Source organism: Chamaea fasciata, unplaced genomic scaffold (genome assembly GCF_029207755.1).
Source record: "Chamaea fasciata isolate MVZ Bird 193981 ecotype frontalis unplaced genomic scaffold, bChaFas1.0.hap1 SCAF_7, whole genome shotgun sequence".
Classification (NCBI taxonomy): Eukaryota; Metazoa; Chordata; class Aves; order Passeriformes; family Sylviidae; genus Chamaea; species Chamaea fasciata.
The window spans coordinates 21,856,452-21,872,635 of NW_027094092.1; the positions used below are offsets into that span (position 1 = coordinate 21,856,452).

Consider the following 16,184-nt stretch of genomic DNA (forward strand, 5'->3'; position numbering starts at 1 on the left):
ACCTCTTCAAGGTGCAACACACAGGGTACTGCTTACCTGTTACCGTTAAGATGGCCCCTTACATGAGCTCTTTCCAAACTCTGAAGCAGGCAAAGGTGGGGAAACGTGGAATGGGATGAAGAAAGATAAATTGTAGAGCACTTGAAAATCCATTGAGTTTACAGTGGGTGGTCTGCAGGAGTGGATCTGCAAAGGGAAGCCAGGCCTGAGGCGAGCCAGGATTTGGCACGTTGGGCTCCTGGAGGCTGCCCCTGCCGTTGGTTTGTTGTGTGGCAGGTAACACAAAGGAGAGGATGAGGGGAACATGACTGCAGCCTGGCAGCTGGTACTGCAGGGAGATCTTCAGCAGTTGTGGCTGGATTTGGGTATGTTTTTTGCCTGTTTGGCAGTCCAGGAGAGAAAGGAAAGGCAACATTAAGACTACCCCCTAAGCTATTTGTTGTCAATAACTCGGATGTGAATCTCCAAAAAACCTGATCTAGAGAAAGTTTCTTACTACTTAGCTAAGATCATTGTCAAATAAGTGGTAAAAAAGGCTTGTTTTCTAGAAAAAAATGTTGGCGCTGAACTTTGCAAGAGGCTCCCTTTTAAAAACAGCAGTCCCCTATACCTCAACTGGTCTTCTCTGACATTTTAATTGACCCACACCTTGCACCAAATTGCTGCTGATTTTTCATGATCCTCAGCCTCTCCTGCCGTTTCAGCCTGTTGAGGCAATATATCTCAACCATGTGCTATTTCAGGGCTTCAGCCTCCCACAGCCTACACCGTCCCACCTCCTCTCCACCCCAGGCTCCCTCCTGGGAGGGAGGGAAAAACCCGGGCCCCTAAGTGAGGTACGGGGTGGCATGGCCCTAGCAAATGGCTGGAGGTGGGACAGAAGGCAGTGGAGCTTTGTGCCCTTCACCACGATGGGGCACGGACGCGGGGGGAGGGGGGGGGTGGTGGTGTGTGTCATTTCAGAGGGCTCTCCTACACTCCTCCAAGTCCAGGCATTCCTAACCTATCGTGTGTGGGGCTGTGGGGGAAAGGTCGTGTCAAACGGGCAGGTGAAGGGCGACGGGGCAGGGTAAGTCCAGGCATGGCACAGCAAGTGGTCAGCTCAGGGGAAATCTTTCAGGAAGCCTCCGTGACCCTGGATCTTGTCGGGGAAGACAGATCGAGGCCGCTCGGACGGGACAGCGCTGCCAGCCCCACAGTGCGTAGGGTGCAGTGGCAGCTGGGCTGTGGTGCCCAGCCCCGCTTTCCCCGGGATGGACTTTCCCCGGTGCGGGTTCCCTGTGCCCGGGGATCCCTGCGGGCCCGTGCCGTGCCGTGCCATGCCGTGGCGATCGCGGCGCGGCTCCGTGGGCGAGCGCAGTGCGGGGCTGGGGGAGGGGAACCCAGGGACACATTCGAGTGCGAGGCGGAGCTTGAGCATTTTATGAATGGGCTCATATGACGTCAGTGGGGGCGGGAGCAGAGGCCCCGTCTTCCACCAGTCCTGCGAGGTTCCTGGGCAGTGGGACCAATCGAAGCGCGGCGGCCGGGTGACGGCCATGCCCGCTGGCCAATGGCGGCAAGTGAGCGGTGCCGACCACGTGGGGCGCAGGCCGCAAGTAGTACGGGGGCGTGTGGCCGCTCGCTGCCTGCCCCCCCCTTCCCGGCGCGGCGGGGCCGGGCGGCCCCAGGGCGGGCGGGCCCGGCCGCGTTGCCGGGTTACCCCGTGGCTGAGAGGCCCTTCCGCCAATCGCGGCGGGGCGGGGGCGGGCGCCGTGACGGCTGCGGGGCGGCGGTGGCCGGGAGGGCTCAGTCCGGCCGCGGCAGCCTCCGCAGCATGGTGGTTCCCGCCGCGCTCCCGGCCGCCGGCCTCTTCTACTGGGTGGGCGCGCTGGGCGCTCTGTACGCGGCGGCGCTGGTCTCGTACCGCCTGCTGACCGGGCTCCGCGTATGGGTGCTGGGTAGCGGCGCGGCCGCCGTGGGGCCGGCGCTGGGCGCCTGGGCAGGTGAGTGCGCGTCCCGGCCGCCCCCGCCGCGGCTCTTTCTCCGGTGCCCCCCCGGGCCGGGGCAGGAACCTCGCACGGGAGCGGCCTCGGCCTGGCGGGGAGGGGGGCGCGGGCGGCAGGGACCGGCCCTCGGGGGGACCGGGGCACTCTGGCGGAGTGCCCGTGGGGCGACGGCCGGGTCCGGGGCGGGCCGGTCTGGGGCGGCGGGTTCCACTGCTCTGCCGGGTGGGCCCCCGCTGAGCCGGGAGCCGCTCTCAGGCTCCCCACGAAACGTGCAGGGCAGGAGCGCGCCGGTCGGGTCGGTCCTGAGAGAAGCGCCGATTACTGGGACTTGTGGGCGGGCGGACGGGCGGGCACGGCGTGTTTAACTTGGTGTCTCCGCGCCGCCGGGCGCGCAGCCGGAGCCGCTCCGCAGTTCCCGGCGCGGCCGGTCGGTGCGCGCCGCCCCCTCCGCGCCGGCCGCGCGCCTCATCGCTGACGTCAGGCCCGCCCCGGCCCCGCCGCCCCCGGAGGAGTGAGCGGCCGCTCCCGGCGCAGCGGGAGCCGGGGAGCGCTGCCCGGCGCCGCGGGCCAGCGGCGGCAGCCGCGGTGCCCCGGGAGAAGGGCTGTGCTGGAGGGCGAGGGAAGAGCCCTGCCGAGAGCGGTGGGCGAACAGCGGAGCGGCTCGAAACTTGTGCCGACCCCGCCTGCTCCTGCGGCTCGGCCCCTCCTGGGTCCCGGGCCGCGCTCAGGACGGGGCTGAAGCACGAGTGGCCCGCCCTGTGGAGGGGGTGACAGTAGCGGTGGCCGGGCGGGGGTGGCGGCAGCAGTTAGCTGGCGTCCCCGAAATACAGGAGCGCTGTGGAAGTACAGCAGTGGCTGTTACCAGGCTGTTTTCTGTGCTACGCTGCTCTAACTTTTGTCAGTACTTCGGTTCCTGGCCATAGGAGCCACGCTGGGAAAAGACAATTTCTTCCAAGTCTGCCACTGCCACTGTGGCCTTTAAGTAATGATGAGGCAATAGAAAGGGCTTCTCTGCTGGTGTAACAAGGGGATTTTAAAATCCATTCTTGGAAACGTCATTGGAAAGGGCAAATCCTGTGCCTGATTGGGAATTTATAAGGTGGGGCACAAAAATAATTGTAGCATGTAAGAGGTGTGAGTTTAAATGAGATGACAGTTTATAAGGCTGCAAAAGGTACTTCCATCCCTCAAGGGGACTAGGAGGACATCAAGTGCTCAGCTGCTGCAGCTGCCTCCAGGTATCAGACCTGTAGGCAGAGCAGCCCTGCAACAAGCTGGTTGATTGCTGGGTTTGTGGCTGTGCTTCCCCATAACCTCTGCTGCAGCCAATACAGACCTTGTATGTGAACATATGGCTGGGTAGTTGAATGGCTGCTTGTGTGAGACACCAGTAAGCCACCACTGCTACTGGCAGCATACATAATGCCAGAGCATGGCATGAGTCCTGTGTGCACAGGCTTCAAGTGCAGCAGCCATGCCTTGGATAAGTTACAGCTTTGCATACAAATAACTAAGGCCCAGGTCTTCCTTTCTGCTGGAGAAATGTTAAACCTGTTAAAGATTTGGCTGGCACAGGACACCCAAACCTTCTTTGACCTTCTCATATTAGTTTTGCATATATTACTGCATTATCAGTTGCCTGCTGACTTGTGGTGCATCACAGAAGTCTTGGTGGCCACTTGAGTTTGTTTTGCATTGTTTCAAACATGGAAGTTTGCAGTACTTGAGCCAGATGCCAGCTTATCAGCTGGAACCACACACTGTAAATAGCAAATCTTCTCACAGTCACAGCCTCAGACATCCAGAGAACTGCAGTGCAAGTGTCCTCTGTCTCTTTTTTGTACGATTGCAGGCAGCAGTGGGCCACTGTATGTGGCCAATGGCTGCTCACAGAAATTGTTCTTTCTCTGCCAAGATTGTGATCTTCAAGGCAGGGAGGAAGAGGAGCACTGGCAGCACAGCTAAATTCCATGTTTATTGCTCTGCATTAAAGTGGCAGCATTGCTCCAGTGTCAAGGAGAATGGAGAAATAGGGTGCTGGTGCCCGCTGTCACTGTGGGAATTGGCCATCATGAGTTAGCTGTTGTGTGTCCTCTGTGTGCAGCTGATGCAGGTGAGGTGCTGCATTATTGGAACAGCTGCTGTAGTCTCCAGCTGAAATGAGGAGAGGTTGTCTTAGTCTGAATAAGTACTGGGGTGGTTTGCTCTGAAGTATGTTGTGGCTGGGCAGGCTCTCTGTTTTCTCTCATGGAAAGGAGGATGGAGGCACAGCTGCAGATATGTTGGGTCACCTTGAGAATTAGCAAATTACTAAGTCATACTCTTGGAAGAAGTTAATTTCCCTTTTTTTCTGATATTTTAAAAACCAGTGGTTTTGATGCTAATTGGCTGCTGTAGTTACCGTGTCAATGTATTCTTTCTAGTGCGCAGCTAGAGAGCAGCTTTGTAATAGAGAGCAGCTTTATAAAAACCCTAAAACACAAGTCTTTCTGGAAGGACTTCTTACTGCCCTTTAAATCTTTTGCACGTCCAAAATTGGGTTGCAAATTCCTTCCTTGTTTTCTCAGAGTTTGTGTTTTTTTTTTTTTTGATTGCTTCTGTCTAGGATCAATCTAATTTACTGGTATTTAGAAGGAGGGAATGTGAGGAGGAGGCACAACTGGTAGTGTAGTCTGGGAAAATTAGGTTTGTACTACCTGAAATAGCACCTCTTTTGGCAAAAAGTTCATTTTTCTACAGTCACAATTATGTGTAAAGGTCTGTATGCAGCTTTTCTGGTTCTCTCTCCATATACCTTGCATCTGGTTTGGTTTTTGGCTACTGTACAATGAAGTACAGTATGGAAGTTGGGTGTAGTATGAATGTGAGATTTCTGGGTGCGTCTAGAGAGACTTTACAGTGAAAACTCCCAGGTTGAATGTTCTATCTTTAATGTGCCTTGTAACTTGGTAAAAAAAGATAAGAATAACAGTTCCTGTGATTGAGAAACAAGGTAGCTAAATAAAACACTGACTCAACGGGACCAGAGTGCCAAGGAGCCATTCCAAATTCACCAACAATACAGCAAAGATGTGGCTGTTCCCCTACCTTCCTCTAGGCAGACAGATCTGTTGGTAGTGCTGATTGTTGTGATCCATAATGGTATTTCCTTAGGTTGGATGAGAGTCCTATTCTTCTCCCATTGATGGTAGTGGCAGGCAGCCGCCTTGCTTCTCTGCCATTGAAAATTGGGTGTATTCTGGGTACAGAGTGTCTGGAGCAGGGAACTGTCGGCTGCTGTTATAGCTCCCATTTGGAGAGTTGCCGTGTCTCCTATTTTAGGAAGCTGCCTCTTTTTCAGGAAAACATGAAATCGTTTTTCTGCTCCTTCCCTTCAGTAACTTGGCAAAATGAATTCAAAATCCTATGATGATTTAGACTGGGAGGGACCTCAGGGGGCTTGTAGTCCAACCTCCCGTTTGGAGCAGGGTCAGCTGTAATCAGACCAATTCAGTATATGCAGATAATCAACTCTGTATATTCCAAACACTGTCAGTGCAAGTTGGATTGACCTGGTGCTCTAAAGCATCTAAGGTCTTGATTGTGTCAGTACATGGTTGTGTGGATACTTAAACTTTTCGTTTCTTTTTTCCCCGTCTTAACGTTGCAAATGTTTTGATGATAAATGTCGGTTCCCTCCCCAGTTTTCTGTGGCTGAAGCAATGTGTTAACTGGAAACAAAGTTTATTTTGATTGTGTGATTGGCATATGACACTTGAAGAGAAGTCCTGCTTTCTTTCAAGCCTCACAGTGGCTTAGAAAAGCATCCACTTCTTCCCCCTGTGCCTTTGATAGAGTAATGGTTGAATAATTGTACATTTAGCGGATACAAGATGTCTGATAGTGGTGATGCTTTCTCATGTGGTGAATACAGCTGGACAGTTGTATTTGAGCCAACAAACGTTTGTGAAGATGAGCTTGCCTTAATTAAGCTTCTTGGAGTTTATTCACTAAGATGCAAAATTAACTAAATGGGGGCAATTTGCTCTAGGTTTCTTAAAAAAGAATTTGTGTGAGGTCATTAATTGGGATGGTGCTCTCAACTGCATCTGACTTTCTGCAATTTGATTTTGGACAAAATCCCCTTATTCAGTCTTAAACCATTCTTTTCCTGTGTAAATATTTAACAAAAACTTACTTGAGCAGCAGCAAAGCTGGGTTACCCTCTCTGTCTTCTTGTTGGCTGCTTTTACTTAACAAGGGCTATGCCTAGTCCAGTATCTAAACATAGCAACTTGTGCACCAGGGCCACTGAGGGAGGCATGAAAAATGTATGTAACTGGGTACATGAGCAGTGCAGTAGATACTTCTTCGTGTCTGTACAGCCAGGTCTTTTAAAAACTAAAAATGCAGGGGCAATTCCCAAAATCTGGTTGACTAGTAAGTTGAGATAATAACAAGCTCTGTAAATCAGACCTTATCAATAATATTATTAAATTAATAAGGTATAATGCTTGTGTCATGAGAAAGAAGTCTGAGAAGGGGACCAGCTGAATTTTGTGCTTGTAAATGGTTTGACTTAGATTCCATCTGAAAGGTAATGCTTTCTGTGGTCCCTAGAAGTGGTGTCTTATGAAACAGATTCTGATTCTTATAAAGTTCTTGGGGTATCCTTAATGAAATAAGTCAGATGGTAAAATATTTAGTTACAATTTAACAACTCCATACAGAGGACATTCACGTCACTGCTGATCTGGTGCTAACTTGTCGATGACTTTGAGCAGCTTTCACAATCAGTGTCATTTTTCAGACTCCTTAGCATGGAATGAAATAGTTGCAACCTTAAAGCTTCTTAGTTTTCTGCAAGCAAGCTTCAGTCCTGGTTGCACAAACAAGTGCAGTCGTGCTTTGCAGGTGTTTCACAATAAGGTGCAGTGATAAATAGTTGACAGACCATGTCACAAGTCACTGTTACAGTTTTAAACAGCCACCCTGGAGCAATGTGTGATGAGGGTGTAGTTAATAGGGAGATGGAGGGGGAAGGGAGTTTCAACTTCTCTGAGTGTTGCTCTCCCTACAGGGTGTGGGAGGAGAGGCTCTGCCCAGCTCCCCCTTTTCCCTGCATATGAGTGCTTGGCTGGTGCGTGCAGAGCTTTGGGGTGAGCTTTTGGTTATTTCTTGTTCTTTAGGTGAATCACTTATTCAGGGATTTGTCCTCTTCAGCACTTCAGATCCATGGTGAAGGTTTTCTGGCCTTGTTCTCAATTTTGGACACCACCCTTGTATGAAAAAAAGCATGGCACTTGTTAACCTGAAAAGTAATGTTAACAATATGTGAGAATATGTGTAAACTGACTTGTGATCGTGACAGCTCAAATGAAATGTGCAGACTGAACTCAGAGCATGTTTTTTTTCTTGTATGGCTGCTGCAAACTGCCTCTGAAGGATTACTGCACTGAAGAGTGGCTCAGAGAACAGTCTGATGCAAGTGTCCTAATCCTGCTGCACTTCACAGGAGTACTGTGCTCCAGCATGTATGGCTTTTTATTTTCCTATTTGCCATATAATGTTTCCAAGTACCCATCCTAAATGTTCTCTAGTAAAAAATTTAGCTGTCCGACTTCAGTCATCAGTTCTACCCATAGCTTGTAATTTAGAAGACTTTTGTCAGAGTATGCCTCCAGCCTGTGCTCTGTTGGACTAAGCAAATGATGCTCTTCCAGAGCAGTCCAGGAGAAGTGGGATCTTTGACCCTGTTTCTCTTGACGTGGCTGCTTGTGCTGTGTGGTGTTTGAGGGGGCTGTAACTCCTTCAGAGACCTTGCAGCTCTTGGTGAGTCAAGGAGGCTCTCTAGTTTATTTTACATAGGCTACTGCTATTAACATACCCTAAAATCAGTCCTGCTTCCTGGACAGTATAAAGTAATGAACCATACTCTGCTGTTTTCTCCAATTTTTCTTTCTGGTGCTTGCTTACTGCTTTCAGGTGTTTTCATTTGCACGTGATGCTACTGACTGTTTAAAACCTCTACTTAGTAGCATTGCTCAACACTTACTGCATTAAGTATTCCTTTTTGCACTCTCTGGTCAGAAGAGTAGAGGGAGAGCAACTGTTCAGAGCCCAGATGTCTGGAGTCCCCGTTCTACTGTGTCCTTGCTGATGGACTTCAGCCCTTCCCTTCTGGCTCATGCCAGCGCACTAAATGTGTATGTGTGGGCATCACCAGCCTCAGCATCAACCAAGCTCATAATCTACAGCTCTGCAGTTTGATTCAGAATATGAACTGACTTTGCCGTGTTTAGCTGCAGGAGCAGAGCGATGTATATGGAGGAGGGTTAAATGGTGTAGTATGGTTTCTCCACCCCACCAAAACACCAGCTAATGGTGAGTGGAGGGTAGATGTTTGCATTAAGGTGAAGAGAATACTCCTCTCTGATAAACAGCCTGAGAGGGAAATGCTTGACAATTTATTAGCCTAGAGATGAATAGCCGTGTTATTTTAAGCTAGCTCGTTCATTCTCCCAGTCTTCTGTGTGTTTTAAGGTAGGAATACTTGTAATGGAAACTGGTTACTTAAAACTAGAGAATTTATACAAGGATGTAATCTAGAGTAATATCTTGCTCCAGTTTCTTTGGTTTGCTCTTTTGGCCGGTGTGCTTCCCTCACTTTGGGAAGATGACATGTGAGGTGCCCTGGTGACAGCAAGGAAAGGCATTGTCTAGAAGTAGCGAGCAAATGTCTTCAGCAAGGAAGTCCCAGCTGGAATTGTGCTGGATGTTAGTGCCAGTTGGGTAAATGCACTCCTGTGTAAGGAACAAGAAAGCTGGCAGGAGGCCAGGAGGGTCTGAGGGCAGACCTGAGAGTGTCCTTTGGGAAAACTGCAGTAGTCCTCCACCTGGAAATTACTTTTTGTTAGGTGGGTGAAACACGGTGTTCTTGGTCTTGTGACTATATAAATTCCTAATCTGTAGGGTGAGGATGACCATCTCTGCTGTGGAAGGGATAACAGAAAGTATCTTTCCTGATTATCCTAACGGAAATGCCAAATGTGATTCTTTAGGCCTGGATATGAACACAAGTGTGGGATAAACACTGTAACTAGTAGGTAAAGCACCCATGTGTTGGGCTGGCATGGGTTCATTGCTTACCTAAGTTGCTGCTTCTAGCTTCAGATGACTTCTGGTGCTCACTTACGGGTAAGTTTTAGAAAACCTGGATTCTTAGAGAAAAGCAAAAGATTTTTTCAGATTGAGTACATTAATATCTGAAAATGCTAGAATTAGGGCAATTCAAGTTCTTTCCCCTGTAGTACATTTAATTGCAGAAAAGAATTCTACCTTAAATCTGCAAATTTTTGACTCCTGATTTAAGCTTAAAATAATATATTGTTTTTCAAATCTCTGCAAGTTCCAGATTCCTGGAATTAAAGTCTAGAGCACTGCACCATCACCCACTGGGTGAGTCATTAGCAGTGCTGAAATCCTGTTCCACAAAAAAAAGCATCTCCAGCTAACATGGGAAGAGAGCTATATGCAAAATTTCCTGCTGAGCTTCTAATTCACTCCATTGCCCTCAGCAGTAGATGGTGACACCTAAAAGCCTGGGGTTTTGTTGGAGGTTTTGAAAGAAATCTCTTGTTCAGTAGTTCTTAAAACTGGAGTTGAGATGTCCATAAGCTGAGCCTCAGGGAAAATGGTGCCTGTCTCATTGTTTCTTCTACTTCTTTTCCCATTTTTGTTACTCTCCCTGCTTCTTTCTCTCCTGAGGGTTCTCTTGTGTTTCTCTCATGGTTCAGTTGTACGAGACAGCTGGGTGGCTCAGGTTCAGGCATGGTGTGTGTATGTACAGAACTTACTGTCTGGTCAGCTGTACAGATTTGGTTTTGGTTGCATGTTTGATTTTTTTTTTCTGTTTTTTACACCTCCCTTCTGTTTTGTCCTCTTAAGCAATTGTGAGCCACATGTTCTTGAAGAGTGTATTCCATCAGTCATGTCTCCACTTCTTGAGGAGCTCTGTACTTACTAGACAAAGAAGAGCAGACTTGAGGAGCTCAGCTCTAGGGCTGTTAATCACAACAATTTTTTCAACGGATTTTTGTGTATGTTAGAAGGTTACCACAGAAGCAGAACGGGGGGAAAGCTGTAGTGAGAGAAGGGGAATGGGAGGTGATAAGCTCAATGGGAGAAAGGTTTTTGTTGCTGATGGGAGGAAACTCTTGTGCAGAGACTAAAGAGTCTGGTCTCCTTACAAGGTATCTAGTCCCTGCTTTTAGATGGAGAGGTTTGCAGATGTGTGTGAGGATACACGTAGATACGGAAAGCAGAAGGCAGAGAACTGCTTCTGTTTCTGCAGCTGCTGCTACTCAACCAACACTTGCTTATGCTTGCATGCTGCTCTTTCCTGCACTCCACCACTGGATCCTTGTTCCAACAAGTCCCGCTTTCACATTCCTTGTTTGTGACTGGCCGATCTGTTTCGCCAAACTCTTCATTGTTCCCATAGGCTTCTGCCCCTGTGCTCCATTCCTCATGATTCTTATCCTGCCAGCAAAGGTGCTATAAACTTGTTATTCTCTATTATTTTGCATAAATATTTTTTTCTTGAAAGAGGTGTATATGCCCAGTATTCCTGCTGTCTCAGTCTCATCTGCCAAAGAAGTCTCCATCCCCAGACTGTGTATTCAGTATGGCTTACGAGTAAGATCTCTAATAGGAGGGAGAAGCAGCAAGGATAGGGCAGTAAAGGATCACTGCACTGCTGGAAGAAGCTGCTACCCTGTCTGTAGTTGAAAAAGAGATTAGAGTAAGGATGTCTTGCAGCTTGTTCCTGCCCTCAGTTGCCCTGTGTGTCCAACCCAGTGTTTGTATGGCATGGCAGAAAGAGATGTGTACTCCTGTCAAGTTGCAGGTGTGCTTAAAGGCAAGCTACTTGTCCTGATACAAACTCTGTACCTCAGTCTTTTTGTCCTGGTAGACCCAGATCTACAGCAAAGCTTTTGGGGCTCCACAACTTTGTGTTTGTTCCTAGATTTTGATCTAGAACACTCAATTTGGTGGACTGGTTCTTCACCTTGGGTGTTCATTCTAACCTCCAGAGCCTTGTTCATGTTCCTTTGCACTGGAATTAGTTTGCTGACACTCTCCCGTGGCATCAGCTTATAAATGAGATGCCTTTGGTCACAAGAGTGAATGTACGTTTTTACGTCATGGCTTTCTGACATAAAAGTAGTGTGGAGAGAGAAAGTGGATGGAGAGCTCTTATCTTACCTTTTTCCTCATGCTGGTGCTGAGGTTGGTCTGTTTGTGTGGTGATCTGGTTAAGGAGTGTGCCCCGCAGAAAATTATTCCCTTGGGGCTATTTATGCTCCATAGACTGTTTTGGTCATGTGAATTCCAGTGCTGGTGCAACAGAAGGGAAACTTGGTAGTATTATGGAAATGTATGTTGAAGATACAGCTGAGCCCAGTGGTCAGCTTGAGTTGCTCTGAGACCAGGCTACTGCCGAAAGAATTGCAGCTGTTCTGCTCTGGTCGCTGGCATGGAGCTCTCACTGCGTCCCTCAGTTGATGTGTGGTAGTGGTGTTGGTGAGTCTTGTGTGGCTGACCTCTAACTCTGCAAGGAAGACCAGCTGTAGTCAGCTGGGTCAGCTTCCTGAGCTGCTTGAAGAGTAGTTGGCAATCAGGTGCTGAGGAAGCAGGTAGGCATGGATGGCTGGGTGATGTCCTGCAGCTGAGGTGGCTGAAACTGCAGGAGGAGCCTGTTGTCAGTTCTGTTGCTGGGTTCCTTGATGGGCTGTTCCAAAGTCTTGTTTTGTTTGGTGGTTTGTGGGTAAAGATGGGTGGCACATACCTCCTGTGTGTTGAGAGGATTGTTTATGAGTTGCAGAGTATGATTTTAGAAGTCTCTGCTAACAGGTTTTAACTAGCTCCTTTTCTAAGACTAGGATAATGGTGTTGTATTGGTTTGATAGCTAGGGTTAATAATTTTAAGAAATAAACCTCTTTGTCATTCCTTCTACAATAGTTTATAGTATTGTTCTTCCTGTGACCTTGTCCTTGGGGACAGACTGGTTGTGCTTGGCTGTGTTTCAAACTTACTCTGGTAACCAAATTCTTGATGTTTTACAGTGTTTGAAAACGGTGGGGTGGGAATCTGTTTATCTGAAAGTCTTTGTAAGCCAAGAAAATTTAGTAAAATGAAAGAGGTGGATTTTTAATCTGCCAGCTGTGCAGAATTTTGGTAGCATCTCATCCCAGCTGGATCAGTCACTTAGTTGCTGTTGCTGGTTGTGGTTAAATCAAAGTGTAGAATTTCTGATGTAAAACATTGCTGTGGCAACACATGAAAATAATGCATTTGTTCAGAAAAATGTGTGATGTTCCAGCATAGACTAGCCTGTTTCAGTCACCATTAGCAAGCTTTGGGTTGAACTGTGTTTCTTGTGCACTAACCCAGAATTAGTCTCCTCAAACTGTCTTCCAGCACAAATTCTTTACTAAGTGAGGAGGCAGATTTGAATAACAAGATACCATTTTTTATAAATGCATATTGTTTTAAAGTAGCCATTACTGTAGTAGTTGGTTTATATTTTCATTTTAAAGCTTTACTTTGGGGGGAATTAATACTATGGGATGCATGTAAGTAAGGGATGCTGATTAAAACTTTTATTGCCCAGTGTGGTACTGTATGCGTATATTCTTCCTAGCTGTGGATTTTCTGCAGTCTGACGTTTGACATTATTCCTAAATCTTGGAGCAGTGATCCTGTTCTTTTTTTCTGCCCCTCTTCTTCTCTTCCTTAAGGTGTCTTAGTTCCTTAGATGCAAGCTACTTTCTCTAGCCACAATGGCCATTTTCAGCAGGAATGATGCACCTAAATTCACTGCTGTGACAGTTTGCATGTGCAGTGGGCTGCTCAGCCTCTAACCAGGCTATGCTGTGCCTCAGCTGGCCTGTGTTTGTCCTGTGCATGAGTCCTGGTGCTTGTGGGACAGCAGTGTTTCGGGGAGGTGGTACTGGCTGTCTGAGTGTGTGGTAAGAAAGGTTTACAGGACCTGAAGGTGAGCAGCAGAAATGCTGGAACACTGGCAGGTGGGAAGCTTTGTTCAATTTTGAGGAGTCTTTTGAGAGAGAGGCTAGAAGGACCTGTGGATAATAAAGGTGTTTTGTCCCTCTGGTGCTGATCTGTGGACTAAAGGTGCCAAGATCAGTCTATGCAGATGTGGTAAGAACAACTTCCATTGCTCTTTCTGGTGTCTGACTTCTATAGGAGGGTTTTCTCTACGACCAGAGAAAGAAGTTCAATTGTTGGCTCTTAGTCCCACTCCAAGTGAAGTTGGGGAAAAGACTAGTGAAAACCTTTCCTGCTGTGGAACCTATAAAGTTGTCTAAATCAAAGAGACCTTGAGAAGTTGGAATAGGAGGGCTGTAAGAATGGGATGTCAAAAAAGGAAGGAAACCAGCAAGTAGAAGAGAGATGGGGCACCTGAAGTCGAACAGAGAGCCAGAGGGGTACAACCTATTGAGCATGCTGCTTTCCAGAGCATCCTGGTGGGGGTTGTTCTCCCTTTATAGGATTGCATCTGTGGATAGGGGATGTTGCTGAAAATTCCTTTGAGCTACCTTTTTTTCTGAGCTGTGGCTGCTGGTTTGCTTGCTTGGGACAAGCTGAAGAGTCCTGTCTCCACTTGCTTGAGTGGACTCTGTGAATGGCAAGGGCATTGGGGAGATTGCAGTGAAGACCTTGGAAGGAGGTTGTGGTGGACCTTGACAGCGGCGGTGCTGCATTTTGATTTAACTCTCCGTAAAAGTCTCTGCTTTGTCAGAGACAAGGTGAATAGTGTTGTGCTTGTGCCAGTGTTCCCTGCTGGAGCCGGGGCTCAGTGGGAGCTGAAATCCATGCGTGGTGTGGGCTGGCGCGGAGGTCCTTCCCTCTGCCGGGCGTGCGTGCCCTGCTGCCTTGTGTTTGGGACAGGAACACGCAGGGCTGCTGGCCACGAGCTAAGGGCGAGTTCTCTGCTGCGGGTGGATTCCCGTGTGTGAAGGCCGGCTGCGGAGACCCGCGGGGCAGGCGGCAGCGGGGGATGCGGGGAATGCTGTCGGCTGGGCCTCAGCTCAGCTTGGCCCGGACTGGGCGCGCTGGTGGCTCCGCGCTGGTCCTGTTGGAAACCAGGCGCTCGGGCAGTGCTGGCCACGAGCGAGGATCCAGCACCCCGAGGTCACGCGTGCTTAGTATTAGGGGCTGATCGCGTCCTGCGCCGTGCCGCGGGCGTGCTGGGATCAGTGTCCGGGAATAGGACGTGCTCCTGGCACGCCGGGCCTCACGCGTGGGCGAGGAGCCGCGGCTGCAGGGCGCCGGCGCCCCCGAGCCGTCCGTCCGCCCGTCCGTCCGCCCCCGCCCGCCCGCCGCGGCGCACCAGCGCCCCCTGCCGGCCCGCACGGCGCGCCGGAGGTACGGGCGCTCGGGGCCGCCCCGCCGCCCTCCCGGCGGGACCGGCTCCGCTCCCCGCAGCCTCCGGTGGGCGGCGGGGGAAGCCCGCCCCGCTCCCAGGGGAGCCGCTGCCCGCGGGGAAGGGCCGGCCCCACCAAGGGTTAATGCCGCCTCACCTCAGCCGCCCCGGCCGCGGCGGGAGGGGGCGGAGGAGGAGGAGCGGTGCCGTCACTGCGGCGGCTCCCGCGCCGTTACCTAACCGGTGACATAACGCGCTCCCTCCGCTCCGCTTAAGAAGCGCCTGGGGCTATCACGGGGGCCGGCTCGCAGACCCTGCAGGGCGGTGGTGGGCCCAGCCAGTGTGAACCCTGCCGGGAGCGCATCCCTTCCTCCGCCCGCATTGCCGCTCCTCCCCGGGCGCCCTGGCTCCCCGCCCCGAGGGGCAGCGGGCTGCCCCGTCCGAGAGCCGGGCGGCGGCGGGGAGCGCTCCCTGTGTCCTCCCCACGAAGTTTCCCTGGCGGGCAGGGCGTCGGCGGGGCCGCCGTTCACCGCCGCTCCGTGGGAGCCGCCATCCCGGGGCCGGGGATGCGCGGCCGCCTCGCGTGACAAGGATACTGCCGGGGACACTGGCGAGTCCACGTGCGGCCGGGGGGGCCGGGGCAGCCTGCGCCAGCCCATGCAGCGCCCGCAGGCGCTTCCTCTGCCTCCCTGCTCTGCCAGGGAGAAGAAAGTGCATCGAATCAATCGTTACTGAAACATTTAAGGAGGCTTGATGGGAGCCTCGTTTCCATGGGAAAATCTGGGGAGTTTTCCACCGGGGGAAATACTGCAAGTTTTCATGGGCTTGGAGTGAAATATAGAAGGCATCGGTGGGCGTTTCTTTATTTAGAAACGGGAAAGCAAAGCCAGTGTTGCCCGAGTTCTTCCTTAAATCTTTAAGGCAAACACCTCTTGCAAAACAGTGCCGATGCAAATAAAACAGTCAAGGATTTCTAGAGCGCTTTAACGTAAGAGCCTCCCTAATGCTTTATGGTAATTTATCGAGGGCATTTCTCATGAGACAACTGTTGCCTTCTAAGTTGATTAACTTGGGCGTGTTAACATTATTCATTTCCTCCCCCCCCCCCCCCCCCCCGATGGATAGAAATACTTAATTAAAGCGAACGTAATTAAGAGCGGGGGATGGAAGGGACCTCTGTGGAGAATAATTACCAAATATGCTCATTTTAGCTCAAACTGTATATATATTTTAGGGTCAAAAAATACAGAGTGGTGTTCAGATTTGCTCGGTTTCCAGCACCGCGCGGTGGCCTTTCAGCGCTGCGCGACCCCCGTTTTTATGAATGGCGGGGCTGTGCTCGTTTGAGAGCCGGGCGCGCTGGCCGCCGCCGCGCGGGCTGCGGGCAGAGGGCGCTGCGGGGAGCGCTCGGGGCGGGCGGCGGCGCGTCCTGCTCGGCGGCGGGCGGCTCGGGCTGGGCTCCGCGCCGCCTCCGCGGCACCAAAGCGACCTGAGCGGGTCGCTTCCAGCTCAGACAAAACTGCCCTTCTGTGTCCCCTTTCAGTGCAAAGGCTAGAATGCAGAACGTGGGCTTGAGAAAACTGCGAAGTACCTCGCGCTTGTTCTAGGCGGGGTATCTTTGGAAGATAAGTTTATTGGCTTTTCAACAACTTTAATTTCTGGGGCTTGTTTGTGTGAGCCATCTATTCGAGTGGATTGGTTCTCATCATACTTAGGTAACTTTCAGAGGTAGTAGAAATTTAAATTCTTCTAGTGCTACTTCTCTAAA

The 16,184-nt window shown here is 50.5% G+C and overlaps 1 protein-coding gene across 1 annotated transcript in view; it reads left to right on the forward strand.

Moving 5' to 3' along the window:
• The first annotated feature begins 1,552 nt into the window (after positions 1-1,552).
• The window catches only part of HSD17B12 (hydroxysteroid 17-beta dehydrogenase 12), an 82,968-nt gene continuing 68,336 nt past the window's right edge, over positions 1,553-16,184 (forward strand). Inside the window, exon 1 of the mRNA XM_066187882.1 lies at positions 1,553-1,985. Coding sequence (XP_066043979.1) covers positions 1,553-1,985 — 433 coding nt within the window. The remainder of the gene's footprint in view (positions 1,986-16,184) is intronic.